Source organism: Thunnus thynnus, chromosome 2 (genome assembly GCF_963924715.1).
Source record: "Thunnus thynnus chromosome 2, fThuThy2.1, whole genome shotgun sequence".
Classification (NCBI taxonomy): domain Eukaryota; kingdom Metazoa; phylum Chordata; class Actinopteri; order Scombriformes; family Scombridae; genus Thunnus; species Thunnus thynnus.
This window is the reverse complement of record NC_089518.1, coordinates 12,490,437-12,517,719: the sequence shown is the minus strand read 5'-3', so window position 1 is coordinate 12,517,719 and position 27,283 is coordinate 12,490,437. Positions and strand designations below refer to the sequence as shown.

Sequence of the window (27,283 nt, the reverse complement as noted above, 5' to 3'; positions counted from 1 at the left end):
TCACGTCAGACCTATTGATAAGACAATATATTGATTTGTCAGAAATTATCAGTCTCACATGCTATCACAGATTATTAGATGTGATAGAGAAAAATAATGCAGTCTTGAAAATCAGCACCCGGCAAGGATGTTATTTAAATATGTGTTCTCATCATCCTGAATCACAAATTGGGACTGCTACAGAGAAGAGCATCCTTAATCTCAACTAATAAGATACAGTAAACGTCCTCTAAATGCCCAAATGAAATTGCAATGTTGTGTACAGTCACTGTAGGGAAATCTTCTGCCCACAGGAAGTGATGAGCAATGACCAAGTGTTTAGTTTGATGTTATATTGCATTATTTCTGTGTGCTCAAGCTCATAAAATTGAACAAATTAAAATCTAAGCTCTACCCAAATCTAACAGTGGTTATGACACTGCAGATTTCTTTTGTCCACTGTGTCGTCATATTCTAAGATATAAAACGTTGCAGTGTTGGTATCAAAGTCTAAATGGTGAAGCAATGCCACCTTGAACATGTTTTGTTCAAAGACAGCACGCTTGCAGCAAGGATGCTGTGAGCCATCTGAACTCTACTGGTGCTCAATGCCCTGATACCCCGGTGAACTGGGATGTCAGCTTGAGTCAGCAGCATCCATGGGGTCAGGCCGCAGGGGGACGGCCACACAGCAGATGGATCCCAGCATGGTGCTAAAGTTACATCCTCCTTTCTCCACCCACTGGAACCCTCCTCAGAGTCCACAGCCACTGCTTTGTGTGTGTGTGTGTGTGTGTGTGTGTGTGTGTGGCAGGCATGTGTTAGTACGTTCTCACCTTTCAAGAATGAGAATGAGAGCGGAACTAGCAATTATGTAGGATGACACAACAGCTGGCATCTTATTTACTTGTGTAATTATATAGTGATTAAGTACACTTTGCATATAAAAATAAAAGAAAAAGGGAAGTAAAAGGGATTTCTGCAGCAATTTCTACTGGTGTTTACTTTATACATTTATCTAATTTATCATATTTATAAAGGACACTTGTCACATTAACTGCAGCTGTAAATTTATTATTATTATTATATTATTTAACCTAGTTACTTTTAACTTTAATTTAAATTTAAATGTATTCAACTAATTGTGTTACTCCACATAGAGGTTTGTCTGGACTATGTAAATGCAAGATGTGTACTTTATTTGGACTCCTCACACATACATGGAAGGCGAGTGGACAAATAGAAGATGGTTAAGAAATAAGGGGCACTAAAAGATTTTGGAGACTAGTATGCTGGTTGAATTTCAGTGAAACATTTTCTAGCTTATACAATGTTTTTCTAGCCCTGTACATGTAGAGAAATACCAGAATTATGTAGGAAGGCTGCGACTGCCACATGTTGAAATTGAGATTTTTTCCAAGAGAAAAATAAGCCTCTAAGTAAATCTAGTTTTCTACGCAACAATCATCATATTCACCCCTCACCCTCATGTCATTCATCTTGACATTCAAAAGTAGCGTTGCATTTACTGAAAACAGCTGTGTATTCAGCCAGTTACGGTAATAATGACAAACTGCTAGTAAATCACCTAAAGCTGACAGCTCTGCACTGTAGCTGCTTAAGGCAACATTAGTGTCACAGAGTGACGGGCCAGACACATTTCTGGATCCTAGTGGTGACAACCTTAAAACGCTGATAATGATGTGCTTAAATGTTTAACTGGGAGATTGCCACAACTGTTCACCAGCTGTTTGTCTTTAACACTCAACAGCTGCCAAGTTACCTGCTAGGTACTGTTCTTTATGTAGAAAACTATTTGCCACTCAAAAGACACTCCCTATTTTGCTTCTGCTTCCATACGCCTGGCCAGTCATATAGTACAGGCAGTTATCAACTAGACAACATCCAAGATATCTTTTTTGCTGTTTTTGCCAACTCAAAGAATTTATGTTCATTGGTGCCAGCTGAGTAGATTTCTGCTCTTTCACACTGCGCTTTTGATACAAAAAGGATTGACTGTTTAGCCCAAATAAGCATTCACTATTGGTGATCTGTCTGATTTGTGGGACACTAAAGCAACATTGCAGAGTCCAGCTTCAGGTATTATTACAAATTTTGATTTTTAAGGTGGTATGGATATAATACAGACTGAGAAGCGCTCAGACATCTTCATTTATTTTTAATAGTTTCACACCTACACCTATTGGCATTGATTCATGCATGGGAATGGCAATCTGCTGCCTAGTCTCTCTGGCCAAGTAGGCTAGTGCTTGCTGTTGTGGACTAGGAAAGCTTAATTTCATGCACTGTTATCAATCACTTCCATTACCGCAGCCCACATGCATTTGACAGCAGAGGTAATAAAAGTGGGGAAAAAAAACTAAACCACAGAGAGTGTTTATGATGGAGCACACTGCGTAAGTCTATCTATACTTTAAGCCCTGCTCTCACACTCTAGTCGTAAGAGTAAATGCACAAGTGTTTTGATTGATAACCACCACCCTGCCACCCCCTCCCATCCCCCACTGTATCATTTCAGTCCTTCCCTGTGCATTTATGCTCTCCCTCAGCAACTCCTTGGTTCCCTCTCACAGCTTTCTCTATTGCCTCTCTCAATCAGCCTTGCCAGGTCTATAAATACAATGACAAATCTGGCAGTGAGTTTGTGGGGGCATTTTTTCACCACAGTTCTCCTTTGCAGAATCACAGCCACCACATGGCAACTGCGCAAAACAAAATAATGTATATTTCACTCCTGTCCAGTTTTACGACCAGTGGAAAGGCAGTGTTTAATGAATATTACCACAGTAATATCTTGAAAATGTCAGCAGGGGCAAGGCACCCTTATCGCTTCTAGTTGAGATTTGGTGTGAGGCTGGATTTCAGTGTCGAGATCGTAAAGTAATATTGTAGTTCCATTGCCCTAGTTACTGGATCCAATTTAGGGCATCGCTCAACCTTAAATTTGTACCTGTCTGCAGTAGCGGGGAAGCCTTGTAAAACCATAACAGGATGAGCGATCGACTCATCTGTTTGTAATGGGACTGAGCTCACTGGCCAGCGCTCATAATTTGACCCGGAACAAGCTTTGACAGAAACAGAGCGCCAGATTAAGATGTATTCCTATCACACCTCCCCCTTCTCCTCCTCCACCAGCCTGCAGCCCCGGCCGCTCCCTCTGACTTTTTCCCCGCTGGCCGCTCTTATTCGCTGTGAAATTTCACATTAACCTCCCGTAACCCACGCAGTGCAGGCAACACCAAAGCAACTTTCCAATCCACGAGCACTCCTCTCAGGAAGATAATCGTTTGCCTTGTCATTTCTCCGTACCACTCCCCCCCTCCTCTTGCCCCATCTAGGAGATAAACTCCAGCACTGGAAAGAGCAACAATTTGCAGCAGGAGCCCCTGCACCACGGAGACCTTACGATCCCATTCTGCAGTATCAGACGCTTAGGAGATGAGGTAAGCCTGTTTCTTCAGCCTCCCTCGTAGTCCTCTCTGGTTATCACTCTCCCACAGGCAGGCAAACACAAGACAAGGGGTCCTTGGGGAAGCAGAGCATCTGTTGTGCTTCAATACAGTTTTGGGTTTAACTGCTATTTTGACAAAATATAAATCAAATCTTCAGGAAAGTGACAATAAAGATAGAAGTGAGATTAGGAGTAATTGAATAAGAATCCTCTTGGAGGAGGAGAACTAGTCGGTGAGAAGCAGGTTGATGCTTTGAATTGCATTTTTCTATTTATGAGTGACAAGAGTTACATTTAATGTTTGTTTTGTGGGCATCAGTAATCTTACCAGCTTGTCTGCCTTTATTGTTTTTCTCTCCACAGCCCAATGAGCTGTTATCGTACCTAAGCCTCCCAAGGACAACGAATGACAGGCTCAGAGTCACCGTAATATAGAGCCTACTTAAGTCCCTTGGTATCTCAGTTAAGAATGTCACTTGCAGAAGTGAAGAGCAGAAGAGAGAAACACAGGCTAGCGGGCAGTGAATGGGGATTACAGGTTTTTGAGCAAGAGACAGTTGCATCTGTAATTACTATAAATTGGTTTTGCCGCAGACAGGTAGGTTTAAAAAGAGAGGGAGAGACTTGAGAATGTGTGGATCACTCAGTCATGGTGGTGGACTTTGCTTTCCTGTAGTCATCAAAGTCCTCTCCGCTGAATGACTCCTGCTCAATTAAAAGTGCATTAGAGAGGAGGTGCCTGCTTCCTTCGTTTAACCTCACTTCTGCAGTGCCGCAGTCACCTTTTGCTCACAAAATCAGAATTAGATATTAGAAATATGTGACTGTCTTTCTTACCCTAAGCTGCAGCAGAGTACAGCAGGTAGACTGAGACCAAGCAAAATAATAATACATGGTTGCCTGTTAGTTCTGGACCTGTTCATGTTCAGATACAAATGAACCAAGAGCTGTATGAACATGAAGTCATACATGGACCCACATTGGGAAATCAAATTCCTGAGAGAAATTCCTGAAATCCAAATTATGAGCATTACAAGACTGCAACTCAACCTCATTTTATGAATAATGACAACAAGGTAGAAACAGGATGAAAGTGAGGTTTCCTTAATTGTATAACTGGGGAATAGTTATTGTGTGGTAACTACGATTCACTTACATTTTAATGAGGAACAAAACAAAAGAGAGGACACACCTCTGTTTTTACTCATTTTCACTTTCTGATGTATCAGGGCATCCGTTAAGTTCAACTTCAACTTCAAGTTTATTAATTGTCCCAAGTGGTCAATTTGTGCTGCAGCACATAGCAAAAAACACAAAATATGCCCCAGAAACATACAACAGTTTACATAGACAAGCAAATAAGTATACACCATAACCCCCCAAGACATCAGGATTCCACGCAAATCGTCATTATAAATACAATGTGCTGCTCCTCAATAGTAATAATTGTCACAGTCTTACCATAGTTACCAAATAATTTGTATAAATATATACATTGCTTATGGAGATAGTTTATAAGTTTGCTTCCTTGATTGTTCATAATCAGCAGATGGGTTTAAATAGTAGCTCAACTTTTGAATTCATGCTAAAATCACATATCTACTACAAAACACACAACCAACCGCACCAAAGTCCACTTGGAAGCTGACTGAGACCCACCTTTTCATGTTGTTGTCTAGTTGTTTAGTCCATACCAGAATTTGATTGACAGCTTTTACACCAGCCTGGCAAACACACCAGAGTTCATTTAAACTGAACAAAATAGGTTGGTTGTGAAAGCACCCTAAAAGTCATGACTAGTACCACAACAATGCTGGCAGTTACAGTACTGTGTTGGTTGGACTCTCAAGAAAAGCACATTTTCTTTCTGTGAACAATTCCTTTACTTGCTTAGAGCAGTGCTTTGATGTTTCTCTTGTTCTTCAAAGTGCTGTTTCAATGACATAAACTGAAAACGCAAAGAAAATTATGTTTGAACTTTGCACTGTATTGATTTCCATTATGTTCCACAACAAATGTACTAAGTCTTTATTATACAGTGTACCTATTGGTTACCTGTCATGTATTCAAGCTTTACGTTGTTTGAAATGTTCACAGTTTGACTCCGTGTGCTTGTTTATGGAAGCATAAAATAATTCTGTGTATCAGAAATTGACACATGATGGACTGATGCACAGGGATGGATATCAGGAGGGAGGAGACTGGGATCCTATAATATAGAGTGTATGAGGACAAGCCTGAAGAATCTAATCACAACCATGTAACTAGTATTGAACATATCAAAGTAGGCGGCATTCAAAACCGGAAACAACCACTTCAGCAAACCTCCAATGCTCATTTCCCTTTTGTCTCACATCCCATTTTTTGTTGAATAAGTTGATTAAAAAAAAGGAATTTCCTAAAACCCTTCCATTCCAGAGGCACTCTCAGCTGACTTTATTAATTAGCCGGCTCCTTTTTACTCACCCTCTTCCTCCCTTTTCCACTCTTGTCTAATTTTTCTGGGCGTGAAAAAGAGCTCGGAACAAAGCAGCGTGGATGAAATGAATTGTTATCCCCACTAAAGCCCTCAGAAACCTCTCTTGGCCGTCAGATTTCCTCTCAGTGTCTCTGCCTGTCTCCATTGTTCTATGACAGTGTGTGATATAAATGCCACTGGCAGCCCTGATTACCCCACCTCCCCTCCCCAATCCATCTCCTGCAGCACTGTATCACAGCTGTAGTTCACATTCTAAATATAAAATTTATTTTAAAAGGACCATTAAGGCTGCTTGCTGGGTGTCCACTGGCTCTTTCATAAAAAAATAAAGTAATTCAGGATTCTTTTTATTGCAACATTATAAAATGGCTGTTAAACTATGACCATCATCTTGTCCATGTCCTTTAATGTCTGGATTAGGCATGTCTAAAGTAATTTTCTTTTGTCAGAGTCCCCATGGCCGAGGCCCTAAGATGCCCTGTGGCCAAACTGAATGCATTGACAAGAGAGGCAGAAGGATTGAGTGGAGTTGGGCTATAAAACAGACAAAGAAGATAAAAAGTATCAAACAAGAGGTAAGGGAGGCTTGCAGGGAATGAGATTCTTGAGGGACAACTACAACCTACAAAGCGAGGGTCATGTGACTGATGGAGACAGCTGAGGGTGTAAATAGGCTTCTTTTTGGTAGCCTTGCTGCAGTAGCTTGTCTACTCGTACTGTAAGAAGGTTTCTAGTAAAGAAACCCATAACATAACTGTCCTGAAAACATAACTGTGCTGAAAATGCAGTAATGCTTGTTAATGAACCTGCTTCTGTTGTTTCTTTATTCTTTTAACACTCACTGTGATTCAAATGTAATCATTACTAACATTTTCTAATATATTGCAAATCAAGGTTTACTTTATAGTTTCTGTATTGCAGTTCTTCATCTCTATTAAGAATGTCTGACTAGAGAAATATCAGATAATGAAGAGCACAATGCCGTTGCAGTAAGACAAAAACAAATGTCCCTGTCAATAATCAGTTCAACCTGATATGTGTCAGGTTTTTTTACATAAAAACACAAAAAGCACAACATCAAGCCCAGTGTGATCCATGAGATGACATTGTAATATTGGTTTGCACAGCTATTCTGCAGTAAGAATGCTGACAGATTATCTCGCAAGCAGTAGTGCTAGCTTAGCCTCTCTTGTCGGTCACGTGACCACCTACCTGCAGGTCATAGCAGCCCCTGGAGACTCTCCCTCATGAAGAGGTAAAGAGGAGAAGTGGAAGGAAAGTTGGCAAGTTTGCATATCTATGCATGTTTCATCAGGAACACTGAAGCACAAAGGCAACTCTATTAAACAGACTATTTCCATACAGTTATCAGCCAGTGTAGATGCTAATGTTAACTGCTAGCAACATTAATCCTGACCATGGTAAAATGAATGTCAAACATGACAGAAGTGTACTTTTTTATTAAAAATGTGTTTGTAGTACAAAACAACTTTACTCATACTGCTAGAGCCCTCATGTTATTTGGCATTGGGGCAAGTTTACAACATGCCATGTGCCAATGGAAACTGATGGCGGCCAGCACAAAATTATTGTCATAAACCACCAGGTGTACAAAAATGTCTCCTGCTGGCAGCCGTTAAATTTACAAGGGTAACATTTGCATTTTTCTGTTTAATATGGAAACCAATGTGAGGCAGTCTGTAATCCATATGACTTTCCAAAATATCACATCAGCAACTCTACAGCAGGCAGTAGATCCATTGCTCTGCATTGAAAAATCTTGAATAAAAATGAAGACATCAGGAAAATATACAGCACCTTGAATTGAAATGAAAGTACATAGCATCCACCAACCTGTCACTAACATCTATGGAGGATTCAGCAACCTCTACACTTGCTTAGTGCAGCCTCACTAAGTGCATACTGACAGTTCTTTGTTGGATCACAATCATTCACACTGCTGCTACATGTACTTAGACATAAATGTCTTCATATTTCTCCAAAAGTGAATTATAACCCAATAGAATTGGTGGACTATGGAATCTGTTCAGACTTTACCACTTAGCAGAAGCATAAAAATAGCATGAGTGTATCATGCACTTTTGACCTGGTCTGAGCTTGCAGGGAATTCTTGGAAATTCTAGTAATCCTCACCAACATTTAACTGCACTGTTTTATCCTTTCTGATACACCTTGTACTGCAACGCTGCTTCTATTTTGGCAAAGTAAATGTCCTGGAGAAGCACCAAAATACCAATAATCACCAAAAAGAAAAAGAGCATAAAAAAATCACTGTGCGCTTGATGAAAATGCCTGTTTCCTGGCAAAAAGTCCTGTGGTACATTGTGTGCCTTCACAAAAATAGAGCCCATCAACTGCTGCAGGGATTAAACTGACAAACCTTCCAGTTACAAGTCTCTCTAACATTACACAACCCTGCCAGGGGAAAAAAAGGTGTTGAGCTGTAGTTGGAGGGAGAATGAATGTACATGACAAAAAATTAGAAGAAATAGACAATGGACATACTTTTTAGGCCTGTAATCTGGGATGCTCCTGTCCAGAGAAATGCGGTCACTGAGCTGAGCATTATAGCCATATTCCTCGTACTTCCCCTCAGCATCACGACTGTCCTCTCCCAGAGTGGCAGCAGCTCCCCCCTGACCAAGGCCTCCGGGTCCCTCCACCAGCCCCATGGGCTTCGCCAGACCTGCCAAGAAAATGACACCAGTGCAAAGACAATCACATAGATGTACACGGCAGTGGGTGCAGGCAGACACGCACAGAGTAAGGAGAGACAGGTGAGTAGAGAGGCTATGCCGAGGGGCAGCTGATTGGCATTCTATGGCAGTGTGAGGAGACCAGTGTATGGCAGCTCCGAGACCCAGCGGGGCTCATCCATAGGGCATCATTACACTGTCTGTCAATGACAGAACTGCAAAACGCCCACATGGACATGGACGTCACAGGGCTGAGCCGAGCAGAGCAGAAGCTGGTATAAGGGCCAGCTTACAGAGAGAGAATTTACAGTGCACAGCAGTAAGTCACAGAGAGAATATCAGGTCTGAAACTGTCTGTGGGAAATCTACTGACAGAGGGATTACAGTTTTGATTATCCCCGATTGCTTGGGATATTTACATTATGAGGATGACCAAACAAACCTTGGATTGTAATTTTCTTGATGCATAATACTATGATGTCATCAAATCAAATCAAAAAATAATATTTTAAAAGGTAGATGGTAATCATTTGAGGCATTATATTGGGAGTCTAACAGTGAGTCTTTGCTTATCAAAAAAATCCCCTTGATTTATTTTGAGTATTTTTTTTAGTATAGACTGAATAAATTAAATTAGGATAAACAAAACAATCAAATTTTGTTTATTTTGTAAATGAATAAAAAGTACAACCAGGTTTACTACGAAGGAGTTTGCAATCCCTGTCAGAAGGCTCAACCTAAGGAACAGTTTAGAACTGTCCATGTACATTACAGATCAACTGTATTATTTAAAATAATATAATAAATAATAAAAAATAATCTTAACTCAAAGTCCACTTACTAGGTTTCTCCAGAGTTTTCGACCATGTTAGTCCATACTGTATCTGTCATCTAAATATTTATTGGAATTTTACACTGGTATGTAAAGTTATGTAAAGTTTGTAATGTTTATTTGCCATTTCTATCATCAAATTATCAAACAAATATTAATCTATCCCTCTTAGCTAAGCTACTCAGCTATTAAATTATTATTAATGCATTCATCATCAAGAAGGGCATCCAGCATAAAACCTATGCCAAATCAAATATGCAGATCATAAATCAGATTTCCATAGTGGATCCGTCGAGGCCTGGGTTACCAACTGGTAGACCGATCGGTACCTGTTGGTTAGTTGACCTATTGGGTGAAGGAACAGGAGAGGGGGAAGGTATGTCAGGAGGCAGCGGGAAAGGAGGAAGGGTAGGAGTGTGGGGGTGAGAATTGTAACTTTGAATGTCAGTACTATGACTGGTAAAGGGTGAGAGCTGGCTGATATGATGGAGAGAAGGAAGGTAGATATGCTGCGTGTGTAAGAGACCAGGTGGAAGGGGAGTAAGGGCAAGAGCATTAGAGGTGGGTTCAAACTGTTCTACCATGGTGTGGATGGGAGGAGAAATGGGGTAGGGGTCATCCTGAAGGAAGAGTATGTCAAGAGTGTGTTGGAGGTGAAGACAGTGTCAGACAGAGTGATGGGTACGAAGCTGGAAATTGAAGGTGTGACAATGAATGTTGTCAGCCCACATGCCCCACAAGTTAGGTGTGAGATGGAAGAGAAAGAAGAATTCTGGAGTGAGTTGGATGAAGTGGTGCAGAGTTTACCCACGGAGGATAGAGTGGTGATTGCAGTGGACTTAAATGGGCATGTTGGTGAAGGGAACAGAGGAGATCAGGAGGTGATGGACAGGTATCAAGGAGGTGTCAAGGAGAGGAATGTGAAAGAACAGATGGTGGTGGGTGGTGGGTGGTGGGTGGTGGGTGGTAGGTGGTGCGTGGTGGGTGCGAAAAGGATGGAAATAGCTGTGGTGAATGCGTATTTCAAGAAGAGGGAGGAGAACAGGGTGACATATGGAGGAAGATGCATACAGGTGGACTATGTCTTATGCAGAAGGTGCAATCTGAAAGAGACTGGAGACTGCAAGGTGATGGCAAGGGAGAATGTAGCGAGGTAGCATCAAATGTTGGTCTGACTTTGGAGACCAAGAAGAGGGAGAGAATGAAGGCAGAGCCATGGATCAAATGGAAGTGAAGTGAAGTTGAAGAAGGAAGCCTGTTGTGTGGAGTTCAGCGAGGAGTTAAGACAGGCACTGAGTGCTAGTGAAGAGTTGCCGGATGGCTGGGTAACTACTGCAAAAGTGATGAGGGAGACACCTAGGAAGGTACTTGGTGCATCATCTACAAAGGAAGAGGTTGGTGAAGAAGTGGGATAGCCAGAGAGATGAGGAAAGTATACAGGAGTACAAGGAGATGTGGTGTAAGGCAAAGAGAGAGGTGGCAAAGGCTAAGGAAAAGGCATATGGCAAGTTATATGACAGGTAGGACACTAAGGAAGGAGAAAAGGACAAGGGTAATGAAGGACAGAGATAGAAATGTGCTGACTAGTGAGGAGAGTGTGTTAAGAGGGTGGATGGAGTGCTCTCACATTCAAGAAAATGAGAGAGAGAGAAGGTTGGAAGATGTGGGAAGAGCCAATAAGGGAGTGTGGTGGATTAGCAAGGATGAAGTGAGGGCAGCTATGAAGAGGATGGAGAGTGGAAAGGTGGTTGGTCCAGATGACATACTTGTGGAGGCATGGAGATGTTTAGGAGAGATGGCAGTGGAGTTCTTAACTAGATTATTAAACACAATCTCGGAAAGTGAGAGGATGCCTGAGGAGTGGAGAAGAACTGTACTGGCACCAATTTTCAAGAATAAGGGTGATGTTCAGAGCTGTAGTAACTACAGAGGTATATAAATGATCAGCCACAGCATGAAGTTATGGGAAATAGCAGTGGAAGCTAGGTCAAGAGAGGAGGTGTGGTATTGTATGAGGAAGTTGGGAGTGGCAGAGAGGTTATGTAGGAGTGGTGCAGGGTATGTATGAGGGCAGTGTGACAATGGTGATGTGTGTGGTTGGAGTGATGGATGGGTTCAAGGTGGAGATGGGATTACATCGTGAATCGGCTCTAAGCCCTTTCTTGTTTGCACTGATGATGGACAGGTTTAGGGACAAGATTGGGCAGGAGTCTCTGTGGACTATGATGTTCATGGATGACATTGTGATCTGTAGTGAGTGTAGGGAGCAGGTTGTGGAGAGCGTGGAGAGGTGGAGGTATGCACTGGAGAGAAGAGGAAGAAGAGGGAATAACAGGCAAGATGGAATGCATAAGCGTAAATGGGAGGGAGGACAGCGGAATGGTGAGGATGCAAGAAGTAGAGGTGGCGAAGGTGGATGAGTTTAAATACTTGAGGTCAACTGGTCAAAGTAATGTAGAAGAGAGATGAAGAAGAGTGCAGGCAGGGTGGAGTGTGTGGAAAAGAGTGTCAGGAGTGATCTGTGACAGAAGTCTACCAGCAAGAGTGAAAGGGAAGGTTTACAAGAGGGTAGTGAGAGAGGCTATGTTGTATGGTTTGGAGGCGAAAAGACAGGAGGCGGAGCTGGCGTGGCAGAGTTGAAGATGCTAAGATTTCCATTGGGAGTGACAAGGATGGACAGGATAAGGAATGAGTATATTAGACGGACAGCTGAGGTTGGACAAAAGGAAAAAAGGAAGACCAAAGAGGAGGTTAATGGATATGGTGAAGGAAGACATGCTGGTGATTGGCACAACAGAAGAAGATGCAGAGGACAGGAAGTGATGGAAATGGATCCACTGTGGCAACCCCTAACGGGAACAGCCGACAGAAGAAGATTAATACATTCATGTAATACGCCTGAGGGAACTATTATAATGGCAGAAATTCTCACCTAATTGTATAAATGTAAATGTGAAAGAGCTATTAATTTAGTGATATACATTTTTCTGAGATAAAAATATATATAACACCTACACACATTAAATAGAAAATTATCTTGCTGTTTAAAATAATGCATCATTTTTGAGGCATATATGGAGTATGACATGCTGAAATTAAAAACGGATCAGCTGGATCATTTTTGATTCACCTATGCATCTATGGGTGGTCTCCCTGCATTATCCAGATATAGAATGATAAACCATTTAGACTGAAATGAGGCTTTGACTAAACCAGTTCTGACAAAAATGCTTCTCTGCCCTGTAATTTATGTAAGTTTGGCCTGGTGGAATTCAGACTCAATTTTAAAAACACAGATTTTTACAAAAACCTTTAGTCCATCAAGGAGCCTCCGGATGTTACACTGAGCCCCTCTGGTTCTACATGGCTAATTATAGAAGCATTATAGAAGCAGTGAGTAGCACCACGTAGACAGTGAAGTGGTTATTCAAACAGTGCTAGATCCATCTTGGTCCTTATAACCCACAAATAATCCCTGAGGAGTCACCAGACTGCCTATCTGTGTGCTTAGAGGTGAATGAGAGCTGGTCCTTGTTCAGCCAGCCCCATCAGCCTCTTTGGTCTGACACAACTAAATTCAGCACCAGATTTAATGTGTGGACTTAAAATACCCCTCTGCTCTCATTAAAGTGACTCATGACTGTGATTTTTAACAGAGCATCACTTTAGTACTGTGACAGTGACATGTCAATGGGGAAAGAGAAAATGGCATACAGTATCAAAGAGGAAACCATGACAAAAAACCTGTTCACTGATTCACACCTCTAAGGGACTGTGTGACAATTATTAGGGTGGGGAGGGGCCTGAATCTCATGATTGACTTTTTTCAAATAGCAAGGACATTACCTGCATTGTTAATTATTTGTTTTGGATCCTCTCCTTGACTTTGACATCAGTTATCTGGTTATGGGTGTGTTCCCACAGACCAATGAGCCAATCATCAACAAGGACCTTCACACCACCCTCCCTAATTGATCAACTCAACCCTGATTTCAGGCTTAATACGTTAATGAAATAATCATTTTTACAGAGCCCAAGTCGCACATTAAGAGTGGAATTAGCAATTTCAAAAAATATGGTAAACATAACAAATGGTGCGTCATGTTTGCCAATCTCTCCGGCTGCTCTCTATTTTTAAACCAACAGCAACTGAATGAATAATGTATTGTACTGAATAACCACTGTCACTGAATAAGTTGATGGGGCACAGCCAGCAACTCTGAGAGGCTTTAGCACTGTATTTTTTTCCCTTTACCCATTACTAGAATGAGTTGGATAGTGCTGAAAGTGCATTATATTATAGGTTAACTCTATATTATACTGTACATTTAACTTTATGGTAGTTATGACAATGCAGAATAAAGTGACGGCAACTGTTGGCTACTTAGAAAGAAACTACTACTCCACATCTATTGTTTCTCACAATTCACATATCCTATGCACTAGCTACAGAAAATAAAACTCTGACACAGTGACACAATGGCTGTCCAATAAATCTTTGTGATCCATGGTACACACAAAAGGCAAGTTTTCAATGTCAGTAAAACGGCAAGAAAATAAAGAAATAAATTATAAATCTGGGACATGGACAAATCAAAGTTCCTCTCTTGCCCTCCCAAAAATTTCAGACTAATCTCCCTTCAGCAAATAAGAAAAATACATAACCCCTCCCCCTTTCTGTCCTCACCTTCCCCCTTAATAATTTATGTACGGTCCCTAATAAAGTTGAAAGTGTTTTACTCATATTGCTCTCTGTCGCTTGACTATTGTTCAACTATTTATGATTCCATGAAACTGCAGGATAATGTCAGATAATTGTTATGAGAGCCAAGCTTCCAGTGTGGCCTCCACAGAAAAATCGAGCTGCGTCTGTTCACCATATCAACAGATGGACACAGTAAGTAAACAGCGCATACCAATGAAGAGCTCAGCTCTCAGCTTCACCCCTCCAGGAACTGCAGAGTAATCACCATATTTGGATGGTCTCAAATCCTTGGGTGCTACTGAAGATTTGTAATTGGAGCTGAATGGTTGCAAACGGCCTTCTCCCGTGAGAGGGATTTAGCATGCCCTGCACCAGCCAACGTGGTGGCATTTTGACAAGTATGGGTGGGGTTTACGTCATGGACTAGCCATCTGGCATAGCAGCCCGTGTCACACAATAACACAGATACCCTCCAGAGCCGGAGACTCGAGTCTGGAGGGCCTCTCTGTCTCTGCATGAGTCTTGGAAGCAGGACAATGCCTGCCAGCTTTGTTTTCTGGTCACTGTGTTATTTTGCTTCCCCCTGCCTTCCACTTCCTCTGACTGATTGAAAGAAATTCTATTATGAGATGAGAGGTCCCATAATAAGGCCGGAAAATCTGATCTTCTGCTGTCTGTCTCTAGCACTCCAACATAAGTTAAAAGATTCTGGAGAAGCAATCTGATGATGAGGACTTTGCATCTCTGACGGTAAAACAGCCCTGCAGCATATGCTGTTTAAAAGCTTCTGTTATTATGTAGCCACAGATGAAACCCTGTTTTGATAATGCCCGGTAGTTAAATTGCTCTACCTCCCTCTGATTAATCTTTTATGTTTTTCTACATTTATTTTTTTCTTCTTGCAAAATTTGTTTGGAAGAAGACTACAGTCATACAAAAAATTAAACATGCACAAATTCATCAATAGAAGAACCCCAATCCTTATTTTACACAGCAATATTTCTTTCCAAACATAAATAGACCCTTTTGATACATTTCTTGAAAGAAAGAATTGGACCGTGCATATCTGTGGGTAAAGCATCACACTAACATTGCAAGGATTAAGAGCTCTCTTCCCTATACGACTGTACAAGTTAAAAATGTATGCACCTGTGAGGCACTTTGTATAAAAGCATCCAGTGAGTGGGCTGTTATGTCCTGGTCAAAAAAAGATGACAATGACTAAAGTGAATATTCATTTATAAACATCATACTTGTAGTATTTGACTAAACCACTTAGTCAGATAGTCAAAAAAAGATTTCCATGTATATTCCTGTAAAGAATCCCTTAATTAACTATTTCCGAAGTGAGATTCATATTCCACAGCATGTTAGCACTTTCATCATTTTACTACAAGGCAATTAAAGCCCAACATCTGTTTCCTCCATCCAGGACTCACTCCTAACCAAAGCGTCAGCTGGATGTGTATCCATAACGCCAATTTGAATTTCATTGTGTCCGAGAGTACATTTGTCTCTGCACTCATTCCTCAGAATCCATTTGTTCAGATCCCTCTGACATGATACATTAAACCCATAACAGCTATAAATTATACAGTAACCTTCAGAATGTGTCTGATTTGGCCTTTATAAGATAGAGTCTCAAATTCAAAGATGATCCCATTTTTAATAAATGATTTAAGAGCAAGAGTGGATTTATGCGTGTCCAAAGTGATGCAGCACAGCTCTAAATATTGATGGTGAGGCCGGGGATTCGACGATCTCTTCAAGAGGAGGAAAATAACTCGTTCCAGAGAGGTTTAAAGCCTTCAAAGGCCAAAACAAATCTATGAAATATTGAGAGCTGGGAGAAGAGCTGCATTAATTCTAGCACTGCCACTCATAAAAGCAGTGAGTACAAAGGATAACAACTCTGATTTGGAAATTGGTAACACTAGACCCCTAAATTATCTCTTAACAATAGAATGTTGTCCTTTTGCAAAATTTAAGCTGTACAAGAATTTGCATGACAATGCTCATACACCAAATATAGAGCATTTGGGCATAGACAGCACTACAGTAAGTGCAGAAGTGGGACATTAAGATCACCTTTAACCCTTATAGCTCATTTGTTATCTAGCTTTATTCATTTGTTTTTTATATAAAAGCTTGTAAAAGTTTGTAACACAGACTGTCAACCATTGCCTTTGTCTGAATAGTGCTTTAATAAACTGAAAATGCATTTTCTGTATCAATTTGTGTGTCAGAGTGACACAGTAACACAAAAATATCTGCTGTGCTATGCTGCTGGCTGTGTTCTGATATACGATGGGAGTGGGCAGGCATACGCCAGAAGTTGATGGGCATTATCTAAACTGCCTTGTTTTCTGTGTTCAATTATTTTCTACTGTCATTTAATTTCTTAGCTATTCACAGACTGTACAGAAGTGCAAACTATTTTAACCATATACATAAATTAATCAAATTAATGGTAAAAAAAAAAAAAAAAAAAGAAATGTGTTGTTCTTGAAAAACTTGTCGTTGTACATAGAATATGAGTAGCCCAGATGAAAATGAAGTTGGTCTGAAGTGTGTTGAAACAATAAGAAAGCTACTGACCAAAAATGTGCCATAATAGGTCAATAGTTCATATGGCACAAAATTTTGTAAAATATATTGGAAGTTGTGCCTGCAATAGGACATGATAAAACATGAGAACACTACTGACAAAAATCTGTTTGCATAAGTTTAAATAACACATGTACATCAGTCAAGCTTTATCCTGCACCTAACAACAAATCTGGCAAAAATTGATGATCTTATTCAAAACTTGAGGAATTACCACAGAATATGGATCATAATTATCTGCACCTTAACATTTTTGTTTGTTTGTTTGTTTGTTTGTTTTGAGGTGGGGGTGGGGGGGGGGGGGGGTGTCTAAATTCACTTACATTTTGGCAAATCCACATCATGAAAAGTTAGGCTGCAATTAACACTAATAGTTCCTTTTCAGACTGTAACTATGGGTGTACAGACAACAATCACCTGAATTGCTTTTTGGCAATCTGTTGACTATAAGGCAAAATCTGGTTATGAGCAGAGCCTTTTGTATAATTTCTAAGCCACTTTATTGACATTTCTCTATAATGGGCATCAATGATGATACTGATAACACAAAAAAATAGTTCTGATGATTTCAGCAGTGTGTCAGTGATGTCATAGCGTTCAGATTTGACTGAGTCATGAATCTGAGAAGAAGGAGCGCAAGGCCAGTGGAAGCTAATTGTGTCAATCAGGTGACAGGTCTTAGTGGAGAAAAAATATATTCCCACACGAATTCAGATGCAGTTCACATCTGTTCAGAGTGCATCATCTGTTCATATCAAGGTATTCATATATTCATATTCAGTTACATCCCTAGTAAATTTTCAAAACACTTACTATGTTCCATGTTGTCAAACTCAAGAAAATATGAATAAACAATCAAAGTGCAGAGAGTCAATGAAAATTCATATACATCAATAATAATCCAGCTTGGCAAAAGGGCCTATGCCGCTTCTGCATAGGATGTCATCATTAAATGTTAGTAATGTGATCACTGCATGACTGCAGGCCAACAGTGTAAATAAGAGAAGGACTCGCTCCATCTGAAATTGCTATTATTGTCTGTGGCTGACTGCTGATTATCAGGTGAGCCGCTGAATTCATTATCATGATTCCTTAAGGCTGAGCAGAATTGATTCTTATCTGTTTCTGAAACTGTTTTGTCGACCGGCGCCTCATCTACATATCATTATTGGAATTTATTTCATTTCATCATGCTCCCTTCACCCTTCATCGTGCTATGATGTGATGTGGCGTCCTTGCAACCACCATTACACACTGCACATCAACATATAGGTGCACCGCGATGTGTATCATTAAGATATAGTCACAGCATCAAGTGTGTGTCAGCATGGAAGAGAGAGAGTGTGACATTTTTCATTTCTCATCAGGTCCCCAGCAGGCTTAGCATATAAACAGCATTGGTTTCTTTGCCATAATTGGGCATTACAGATAAGAAGCGTATCTGGTGCTGCAGCTGGGCCTGTGAGGCTGCCATCCCATCAGCACCTACGCACTGGGAGAAGGCCGGCAGTGACATGCATGGCTGATGACAAGAGTCTCAGTGTGACTGTGAGCTGTGGGACAACACCCAAGCTCAAACAATGACACATCCATCGCTGGTCAGATGTGTAAACTGAATAGTGGCACATTCACTTGCTAATAGCCAATATCTGTTTTTTAAGAGGCTCATTTTTAGAGTACTTCTGCTTTGACAAGAGGGTTTCTTCTGAGGCTAATCCAATTCAAGTTTGACCGTAAGAACACCACAATGAAAATTATCAAGTTGATGTTGTTAGTCTTGCAATTGACTGCTAAACCCACCAAAATAATTAATTTGTCTTGCTTTTCTTACATGATTGAACAGTCTGAGCTAATCATACAGACAAAATACTTTGAGTACTTTGGTTAAATAGCATATAAAAATTTCTGTGAAACCAGAGCAGAAAATGGAACTAAATATCTGTATCTGCTAACTAAACTTAAACTATAGTATCCCTGTTGTTTTCTGCCCATTGTTTCAGTGGGCTGTGATGCTGAAACTCCTCTTAGTTATTTTGGCCCCACGATCATGTTATTTTGAAGCATTTCTGTGATTCTATTTTTCTGAATTTAAACTTCTTTTCTCTTAACTTTTCAGCCCTAACTTTACATTTGTTGGCTTTGTTACTCATGTAAAGCAAGACAGTTTGTGAAAACAATGTTGTGTCACATAACATGAGAGACTGGGGGAGAGAGACAGACAGTAACCCCGAAGTGGGCTGGGCAGCCCACTCGAGTAGCCGATCACCACAGCACAGTATAACCCTCTTTCTCTCTCTCTCTCTCTCTCTCTCTCTCTCTCTCTCTCTCTCTCTCTCTCTCTCTCTCTCTGTCTCTCTTTCTCTCTCTCTCCCTATGGTGACCCTATCTGTGGAGCTGCCCGCCAGGAAATCTCTTGGTACTCCTGATGGTATCTCCACCCTTGGCATTTCCAACCAGTTCATTGAGCTAACATTAGCTTAATTAGTGAGCTACAGCTGATAAAATCTGTCCTGCCAGCACAGTTGTTCATTTCAATCAGCAAAATTGACGGCCGTCAGCTAGAAATGAACCTTGTCTACCTCTGCCTGAAATGATAGACCCATTGTTTCAAAAGTGACTTGGAACTACGCTGGTAAATCTCACACCGTTATTGTTGTAAACTGCAATATGTACTTTGTATGATCAGAAAGCTTGACAGGCATAGCAACGGTGACAGCAAAACCTGAAATTACAAATGCTTCTTCTTATAGTAATCCATCACATCAACAGTTGTGGATTGGATTTCGGTCCATGTCCTGCAGCCTTGTTCTAGAAGGTAAGTTGTCAAAAAGGACAAAGCAGGTTTACTGGAGGGGGATTTTTCACAACCTGGTAACCCAAAAGTTATTCTTACCAATGGCTTTTTAACCATTAATCAATGCATATAAACCCTTTTTAAAGGGTGACTTAGCAGAAAGTGGTACCCAAAATCCATCAGTCCATCTCTGATGTTAATAATGTGCATTTCTATCTCTTTCTGAATAATGATAGCTAATCTTATTTGTGTTTAGCATTCGTTTAAGCCAGTCACAGAGCTTCAGCAGGTAAGTACCAGTGAGGAGATATTTCCTGTTACTAATGCAGTACTTAAGGTCAAAGCACTGTTTCATAAGCTTGTTAACAAGCTTAAAACCCCTTCATCTGATTACCCAAAGACGGTGGCATCCACAGCAGAGCAGTGCTGCTGATAACCCTCATGTTGCTCATTTCTGCACAGAATGCACTGCCGATAAAGCTTGACCGTTGTTTTCTTGCTGGGAGTCCAGCAACCATCCATCAGACGACCATAAAAGAAGAACTCTCCGACTTGTTTATGTCCTTCAAACCTAATTGGACCGTGCTGCAACTCCCATGGCATGCCATTGGTAGGCAATAAACAACAGAGGGAATGGGCAATTACTTCATATCTCTGCCGGACACGGTAATCGTTATTAGTATGCTGAGTCCTCCTCTCACCATAGTTATTCCCAATGGCCATAGAATACAATTTGCGTTCTGTGCACAATTTAGAAAAAGGGGCAGTGACCTAGGATATGAGAAAATGCTTATATATATTTTATCCTCTGCTTGAAGGTGCAGACCTATCCAGTCGCCACTCCATTAGTCCCACTAAAGGAGTGGCAAATTGCAAATTTATGCTCTTCACATTTATTTTTACAATATTAGTTGTACTTTTTGTGAATCATATTGGACAATGTTAACATGACTACAAGTCACTCATCAAGATAGGGAAATGGTCAACTCACCACTTTGTAAAGTCTCCTCAAATGTAAACATTAGAGTAAACATCAAGGAAAAGGTGAAGGGGATAAACACCAGCTACGATCCTGACCACAAAGACAAGTAAGACCATCTCTGCATCCATCTCTGTATGCATCTCAACATCAGAGGAAACACTGAGGTAAAAATGGCCAGATTAAACACTGACTGCAATCCTCGCCACATGGATCTTAGCATCCTGCTAACCAATGTACAGGCGTTGGATAAAAAACTTGATCACCTCTGTGCCCGCATCTGTTTCCAACGGGATATCAGGAACTGCAATGTCCTTTGTTTCACCAAAACTTGGCCTGGAATACTGGATGATCTGACAGAACAGAGGACTCTGGCAAGAAAAAAGGAGGAGGCGTGTGCTTTATGGTGAATAAGGATTGGTGTGACAGTGGAAATATTAAAGTGCTATCCTGTTCCTGCTCACCTGATCTGGAATTATTATCAATCAAATGCAGACCGCATTTTCTACCAAGGGAATTTACATTGTTCATTATCACAGTGGTCTACATCCCACCACAGGTGAGTACAGAGGCTACCCTGTTGGATCTTTGCAAAGACTTGAACTGCTCACAGACCGGAAATCCTGATGCTGCACTCATTGTTGATGATGTCAGGAGGGCTTTCAAGTGTGTGAACTCCAAGAAAGCAGCAGGACCAGACGGTAACAATGGGGGTATCCTCAAACTATGTGCTGACCAACTAGCGCCCATGTTCACAATAATATTCAACCTGTCCCTGCCTCAGTCTGTCACACCGACGTGCCTAAAGAAGTCCACCATCATGCCTGTACCCACCAAAACAAGAGCAGTCTGCCTAAATGACTACTGCCCAGTGGCACTCACCACTATAGTGATGAAGTGCTTTGAACGGCGGGTCAAGGATTACATCTGCTCCTCACTACCCAGCACGCTGGACCCACTACAGTTTGCCTACCATCCCAAATGGTCAACAGAAGACTCCATAGCACACATCCTCCACACCACCCTATCTCACCTGGACAAGAAAGGGAGCTATGTGAGGTTACTATTCATTGACTACAGTTCAATGTTTAACACCATAGTTCCCTCCAGGCTTGTCACAAAGTTCAAGGACCTGAAATTAAACACCTCACTGCGTATGTGGATCCCTGACTTCCTGATAGGCAGACCCCAGGGGGTGAGGGTAGGTGGACACACCTCATATGCCCTCATCCTTAACACCGGAGAACCCCAGGGCTGCATTTTGAGCCCCCTGTTCTACTTCCTGTACACACATGTCTGTGTAGCCACTTTTGACTCCAACACCATCATCAAGTTTGCTGACAATACAGCTGTGGTGGGCTTGATCACAGATAACAATGAAAAGATCTGTCTGAAGGAAGCAGAGGACCTGACCCGGTGCTGTCAGGACAAGAAGCAGGGAAGGAACTATGCCTCCCTTAACATCAATGGGTCCTCGGTAGAGAGGGTGGACAGCTTCAAACACCTTGGTGCCCACATTGCCAAAGGCCTGACCTGGGCACTACATAGTGACTCAGTGGTGGGAAAGGCAAGGGAAAGGCAAAGCAGAGACTGCTTCACCTCAGGCGCTTGAAGAAATTCCAGGTACCCCCTCAAATACTGAGGACTTTGTACTTCTGCACCATTGAGAGCATCCTGACAAGGAACATCACTGCCTGGTACAGAAACAACACCAAACAGGACCACAAAGCACTGCAAAGAGTGGTTCGGCTGAACATACAATCGGCAGTGCTCTACCCTGCCTAAAGGATATTTACACCAGGCACTGGAACAATAAGTCTAGGAGAATAATTAAAGATAATGGCCTTTTCTCCCTGCTGTGGTAGGGAAGAAGGTACCGGATATACCCAGATAAGAGTTTTTTTTTAATGTTCAAATAGAGTGAACTGGTAGGATTACAATTCACTGTGATTGTACCTCATATGATTACATGTGACAAATAAACTTGATTGATTGATTAATTGATTGATTGATTGATTGATTGATTGATTGATTGATTGATATGATTAAGAATGCCATTAAACAGCTCAAGACAAATCATGGAGGGATTGTGACAGCCAACGAACATTTCCAGCCTGTGTGCCCTCCTGTGTACACACTGATGCTGTCAAAGAAAAATTCCATAACTGCAGTTGATTCCATTTTCTGTTTTTTAAACTTGGATCGTGTAGACAGAGATTCATGCCTGTAGGGGTTGTTTCTGAATTGTAAATTTATTGAACGCCTGACTTATAAAAATTGATTTGTTTAATTAATGAATTCAACAGTTTGTTATGTGAAGTCAAATTTGAATTTCAGTGCAATGGCCCGACACTGAACGCAATTTTTACTGATCTGATCTAATTTAGCAAATTAATTTTACATCTTCCTAACCAGCTCTCTGAGATGCACATTAAGGTTCAATGCTTTTATTCTCTTGTATTCCTGTATTAACTGCAAGGCAGAAAACTGTGCCAGCTTTGCACTCATAGTAGTTCGTGGCTTGTTCCTCGCTTCAGCCCATCATCGACAGCCACTCTTTTCACTGGTGAAAGACCTGCAAATTATGTGCCAGCAAATAGAACTCAACTCTGCTGCACCAAGTAAGCAGTTTTGAGAATAAATTATAAAGCTGATATGATGTTCAGTAACATAAAACATCTGACACAATAAGCAGCTCTCTTGACTGTGTATGTCTAGCTGAAGAGAAGGTGGATGCCTTTCAGCCAACAGTCATTAGTCAAAGGTCAACTGCAAATTATACTGTACCAAATCAAATTCTACAAATCCATGTTTTAAAATTCACCCATTCAAAACTTGTATGAGACAAATTGATATAATTTACACACATTTTCAGCTGGGACAACCCCACTATATGATCTCATTCCTAAAATCATTTTGTAGGCAGTGTGTCTCTGTCCCTCGGCAGTGACACAGGGTTGACTGGCTCAGCTGCATAAAACCAATTGACTGATAGGATTCATTGTACTTTTTGAGAGGCAATGCCTTCTCTCTGGATGCCAGATGCCAAGCATAACTCAAAGTGACAGAGTGACCCTCAAATAGCTGCTGAAGCTTGAGCATAATAACAAGATCAGGAACAGGAACAATCTAGAGTTGCACTGCTTTGGGGCTGTGAAGCTGTGAAATGTCCTTAACTACTGACTGTTGAGGAAAGTGGTTGACTGTTGAGTCCAATGGGCTGTCAAGACACTTTTTCTGGATTTTTCTAATATAACAATCTATTAGAAGTGGAGACTTTTTCTACAGAAGGAGCATTTTCAAGAATTAAAGGGTAATGCTTATTTTCAGCTTCTTCTTTTTTTAACTTCTTTACTGAATGTTCTTGAATTTGCAATACCATCTTGATAGATTTCAGGCAGCTGAACTGTAATTAAAGGGGTATTCAGATATCTGTGACCTCTACTGGTGACCAGTGTGAAATACAACAACACTACCAGAACTTGCCTCCTCCCACACAGCCCCCATCCTTCACAGTTCCCCCGTCATCCTGAGCTACAGTGCAGTGTAATTTACACGAATGATAAAGTCGCAATGTCCCAGGAGAGAACAGTGAGCTGGTAGATAGAAATTGACTTTACTGATGGATTAGGAATCAGTCAGTAACACCTTGCAATACAGTAGCATTTCACCATAATGAAAAATGGAATAACAGTGCTGATTCCTCGTGATTTGGCTGTAGAACAAGACGTTTTAGTTTTCATTGATGAAACGTCACTGGCTCAAAACATGTTCTGCATCATTTAGGAGATGTACATGTGAGTAGGTGGGAGGTTTAGGGTATTTGGATTTAGTTGAAATGCCAGTGGTTGAGGAGTTTTATTCCAGAACAGAGTTTGAGCCAGAACATATTTTTTAGGGGGTAGAAATGCGGTACATAGTTGAATAATCAGTGAGTCACTGCTATTGATCAACAATTCTATCAACCCCCTGCAGGTATATTATGATCTGCTTGTGCTGTAAGGTAGTAAAACACTTCTGTGGCATTCTCATACAACACCACTGACACTGTCTTGAGGTATGCCACCAAGACAGTCACAACAGTGTGAGAACATTTTACTTGCGATCTCATTTAGCCTCAATATCCCGTGAGTGAGCACTGTGCAGTCACAAAATAATGAATAATGAATATGCTTTTGATGCAAGCCACGGCAGTAATGGAGCTTGATGTGAATGGATTTTAAGGACCTAAATCAATAAAGTTATTAATTACAGATGTATTAAATGCTGCCATACTCCCATAGGACTGGTTATTATACGTACTGTAAGCAAGTCATTCTTTTCAACCGTCTGTGCAAATAATGCCAAACAAATCTGTTTGATCATGTGGATCTCGCAAAGCAGAATATGACCGTGCATTGGACAGAGTCATACGTAGCCTGATTTTAAAGATTGCTGCTCTGCTCAGGAGACTAATTCTGCCCCACAGACTAATGGCCATGTAATGAAATACAAGTTTGTCATTCTGTTATAGAGTCATTGCATTACACTCTCCTTCAAAAACTCAGACAGCTTGTTAAATCTGATCAGTTTCACCAGCGGTGCCTCCACTGAAATGACAAGAGCTGCTGCTGAGATGCAGACTTCCTCTAAGCGGGATTCTATACAGAACAGAAGGACATCAATACTTAAAGCATAAGTTTATGTGAAGTTTACAGCAAGTCAGTTATGGGTTAGGGATGTCACAATCGGATAGGCTGTTAAAGTAATGGTCTAGTAAAGTCTATCAACACAAATGGTGTAGCCACATACAGCAAGTATTGCACTATAATACATCATCCTGCTTCATTAGCTTCTAAACAAGCAGGGTTAGTGATTTAGAGGCAGCAGACCTCTAATGACCAAGACGTTTGACATTGTTTCATGCGTAAAATGGAGCTGAATTTCAACTGATTTGCCAAATAAATGAGGTTACACACTTATAGAAAAATATGCATGAGTCATGCTTCAGGTTTGAGGGTAAACTCAGCTCAATGTAGCCTTTCTATTTTTTGTGTTTTGGAAGACAGTTTGGCTTGTAATTGTCTTCATTTGATGAAATGATGATGACCTCTTTGTCATTAAACCTCTGGATTTGCCACTGTGCCAGATTATCAAGATTATTAAACTATTCCCTACCGTTTAACTGATTGTAGACCACATCCTCCAGCCTCTCCAACCTCTGAAGAATAGACTGTCTATCCACCAAGTTGGAAACTTTGCCATTTCTGGCTCGCAGCCTCTGGTCAGAAATACGCCCTATCTGGATGAGTTCCTCGGATCGGTCTTGGATCCTGCAGTAGACCGAAAACAAGATAATCCCCACAAACACCAGAATGTTGACGGTCAGCAAAGTTTTGATTTTGCGTGCCACAGCCATGAAAGAGAATATTGTCTGGCTGACACAGTCAAGCCCAGCAGCTGTCCATGTGCGGTGGCCTGCTTTACCACCTTACTGTGTATTGCAGGTGGATGCTTTTTTTTTGCCCCGGGAGAGAAGGTCAACTCGTGGAGACCCGGGCAGCTGACGGATCCGTTCAGCACCACGGACAGCTCAGGAGGCTGCGCTCACTTGGTAGCGGGGCATCACATCCGTCACATGGAAGTTCAAGGTGGGAAAGGTTGAGCGATGCTTTGTACGGGCTTCACTGCCCCGGGAAACAGCTGCACACGCTCTGCCGTCGTTTGAGCTACATATTACAACCGAGAGATGACGCCAGGGAAGGCATTCATCCTCTTGAACAGCCTACGGCAGTTGCAAAACATCTCTCCTCCGCAACGTGATAAGTCGCCAGTTCCTTAGCCCCAATATGTCTCGTCCATCTTACAGGAGATGCACTGCAATAACCGCTGGCGGCGAAGCATCCTCCTGTTATAACTGCTTTGCTGTGGCATCTCCTTTTTCAAAGGCGTTGTGGTCACTCGATCCGTCCCGCTCTGCAAATATGAACCCGAGGAGCTTATGCCCAGAAAATATGTGCATGCTTCAAAAACAAGGCGGCGTTTCTCTCTCCCGCTCTCTCTCTCCCTCCGTCTCTTTCGCTCAGTGCTTGTGTTCCGTCAGTCCATTGTTGTTTCCCTTGTCGGCGGTGCAGAGTAGGACGAGTTGAGAGCAGATTTGCCCTCAAATGCTGTCAAACGATGCCGATGCTCAGTGTCGGTGAGAGAGATGCAGCCGAGCTCTGGCATGCTGTCTCTCCTCCTAGTCTCTCCGCTCTCTGTCAGGGAGGAAGAGCCGCTGCTGCGTCCTGACGTTTAGAGGCACAATCATGAATATTCAGGAGCTGTATTGGGCTCACAGGATAAAATAAACAGCAGGATTCTGAAAGCAGCAAATACTTCCACTTGGTAGAGCAGCCTTCTCCCCGTATCAGTTAGTGAACTGTGAAAGTGTGTGCGAAGATGTGTTAACAGATTTTGCTATTTGATCCGTAATGCGTAGGTTAACAGTTTCCATCTCACCTCTGATGCCACTGCCACCGGCAACTTAAGCTTTACTGCTGAACATCCATGTTGTATAGGTTTTAATTTGCATATTATGCAACTGCCCGTGCATACATGCGTGGTCAACTTCAGGAATGGCTTAAAATCATCATCATTTCACGAATCACATGCTTGGAAAGAGCTTAGCAAACACATCCCGTACCGTGTAAATAACCTATTTTTAATCAAGGCCATTGGGAAAAGAGGTAGAATTCGTC

The 27,283-nt window shown here is 41.4% G+C and overlaps 1 protein-coding gene across 1 annotated transcript in view; it reads right to left on the bottom strand.

Moving 5' to 3' along the window:
• Nucleotides 1-26,794, bottom strand: part of galnt9 (polypeptide N-acetylgalactosaminyltransferase 9) — a 98,470-nt gene extending 71,676 nt beyond the window's left edge. Inside the window, exons 1-2 of the mRNA XM_067603503.1 lie at nucleotides 25,722-26,794; nucleotides 8,457-8,637 (exon numbers count right to left, since the gene is read on the bottom strand). Coding sequence (XP_067459604.1) covers nucleotides 8,457-8,637; nucleotides 25,722-25,962 — 422 coding nt within the window. The 5' untranslated portion in view covers nucleotides 25,963-26,794. The remainder of the gene's footprint in view (nucleotides 1-8,456; nucleotides 8,638-25,721) is intronic.
• Between the last annotated feature and the right edge of the window lie 489 nt (nucleotides 26,795-27,283).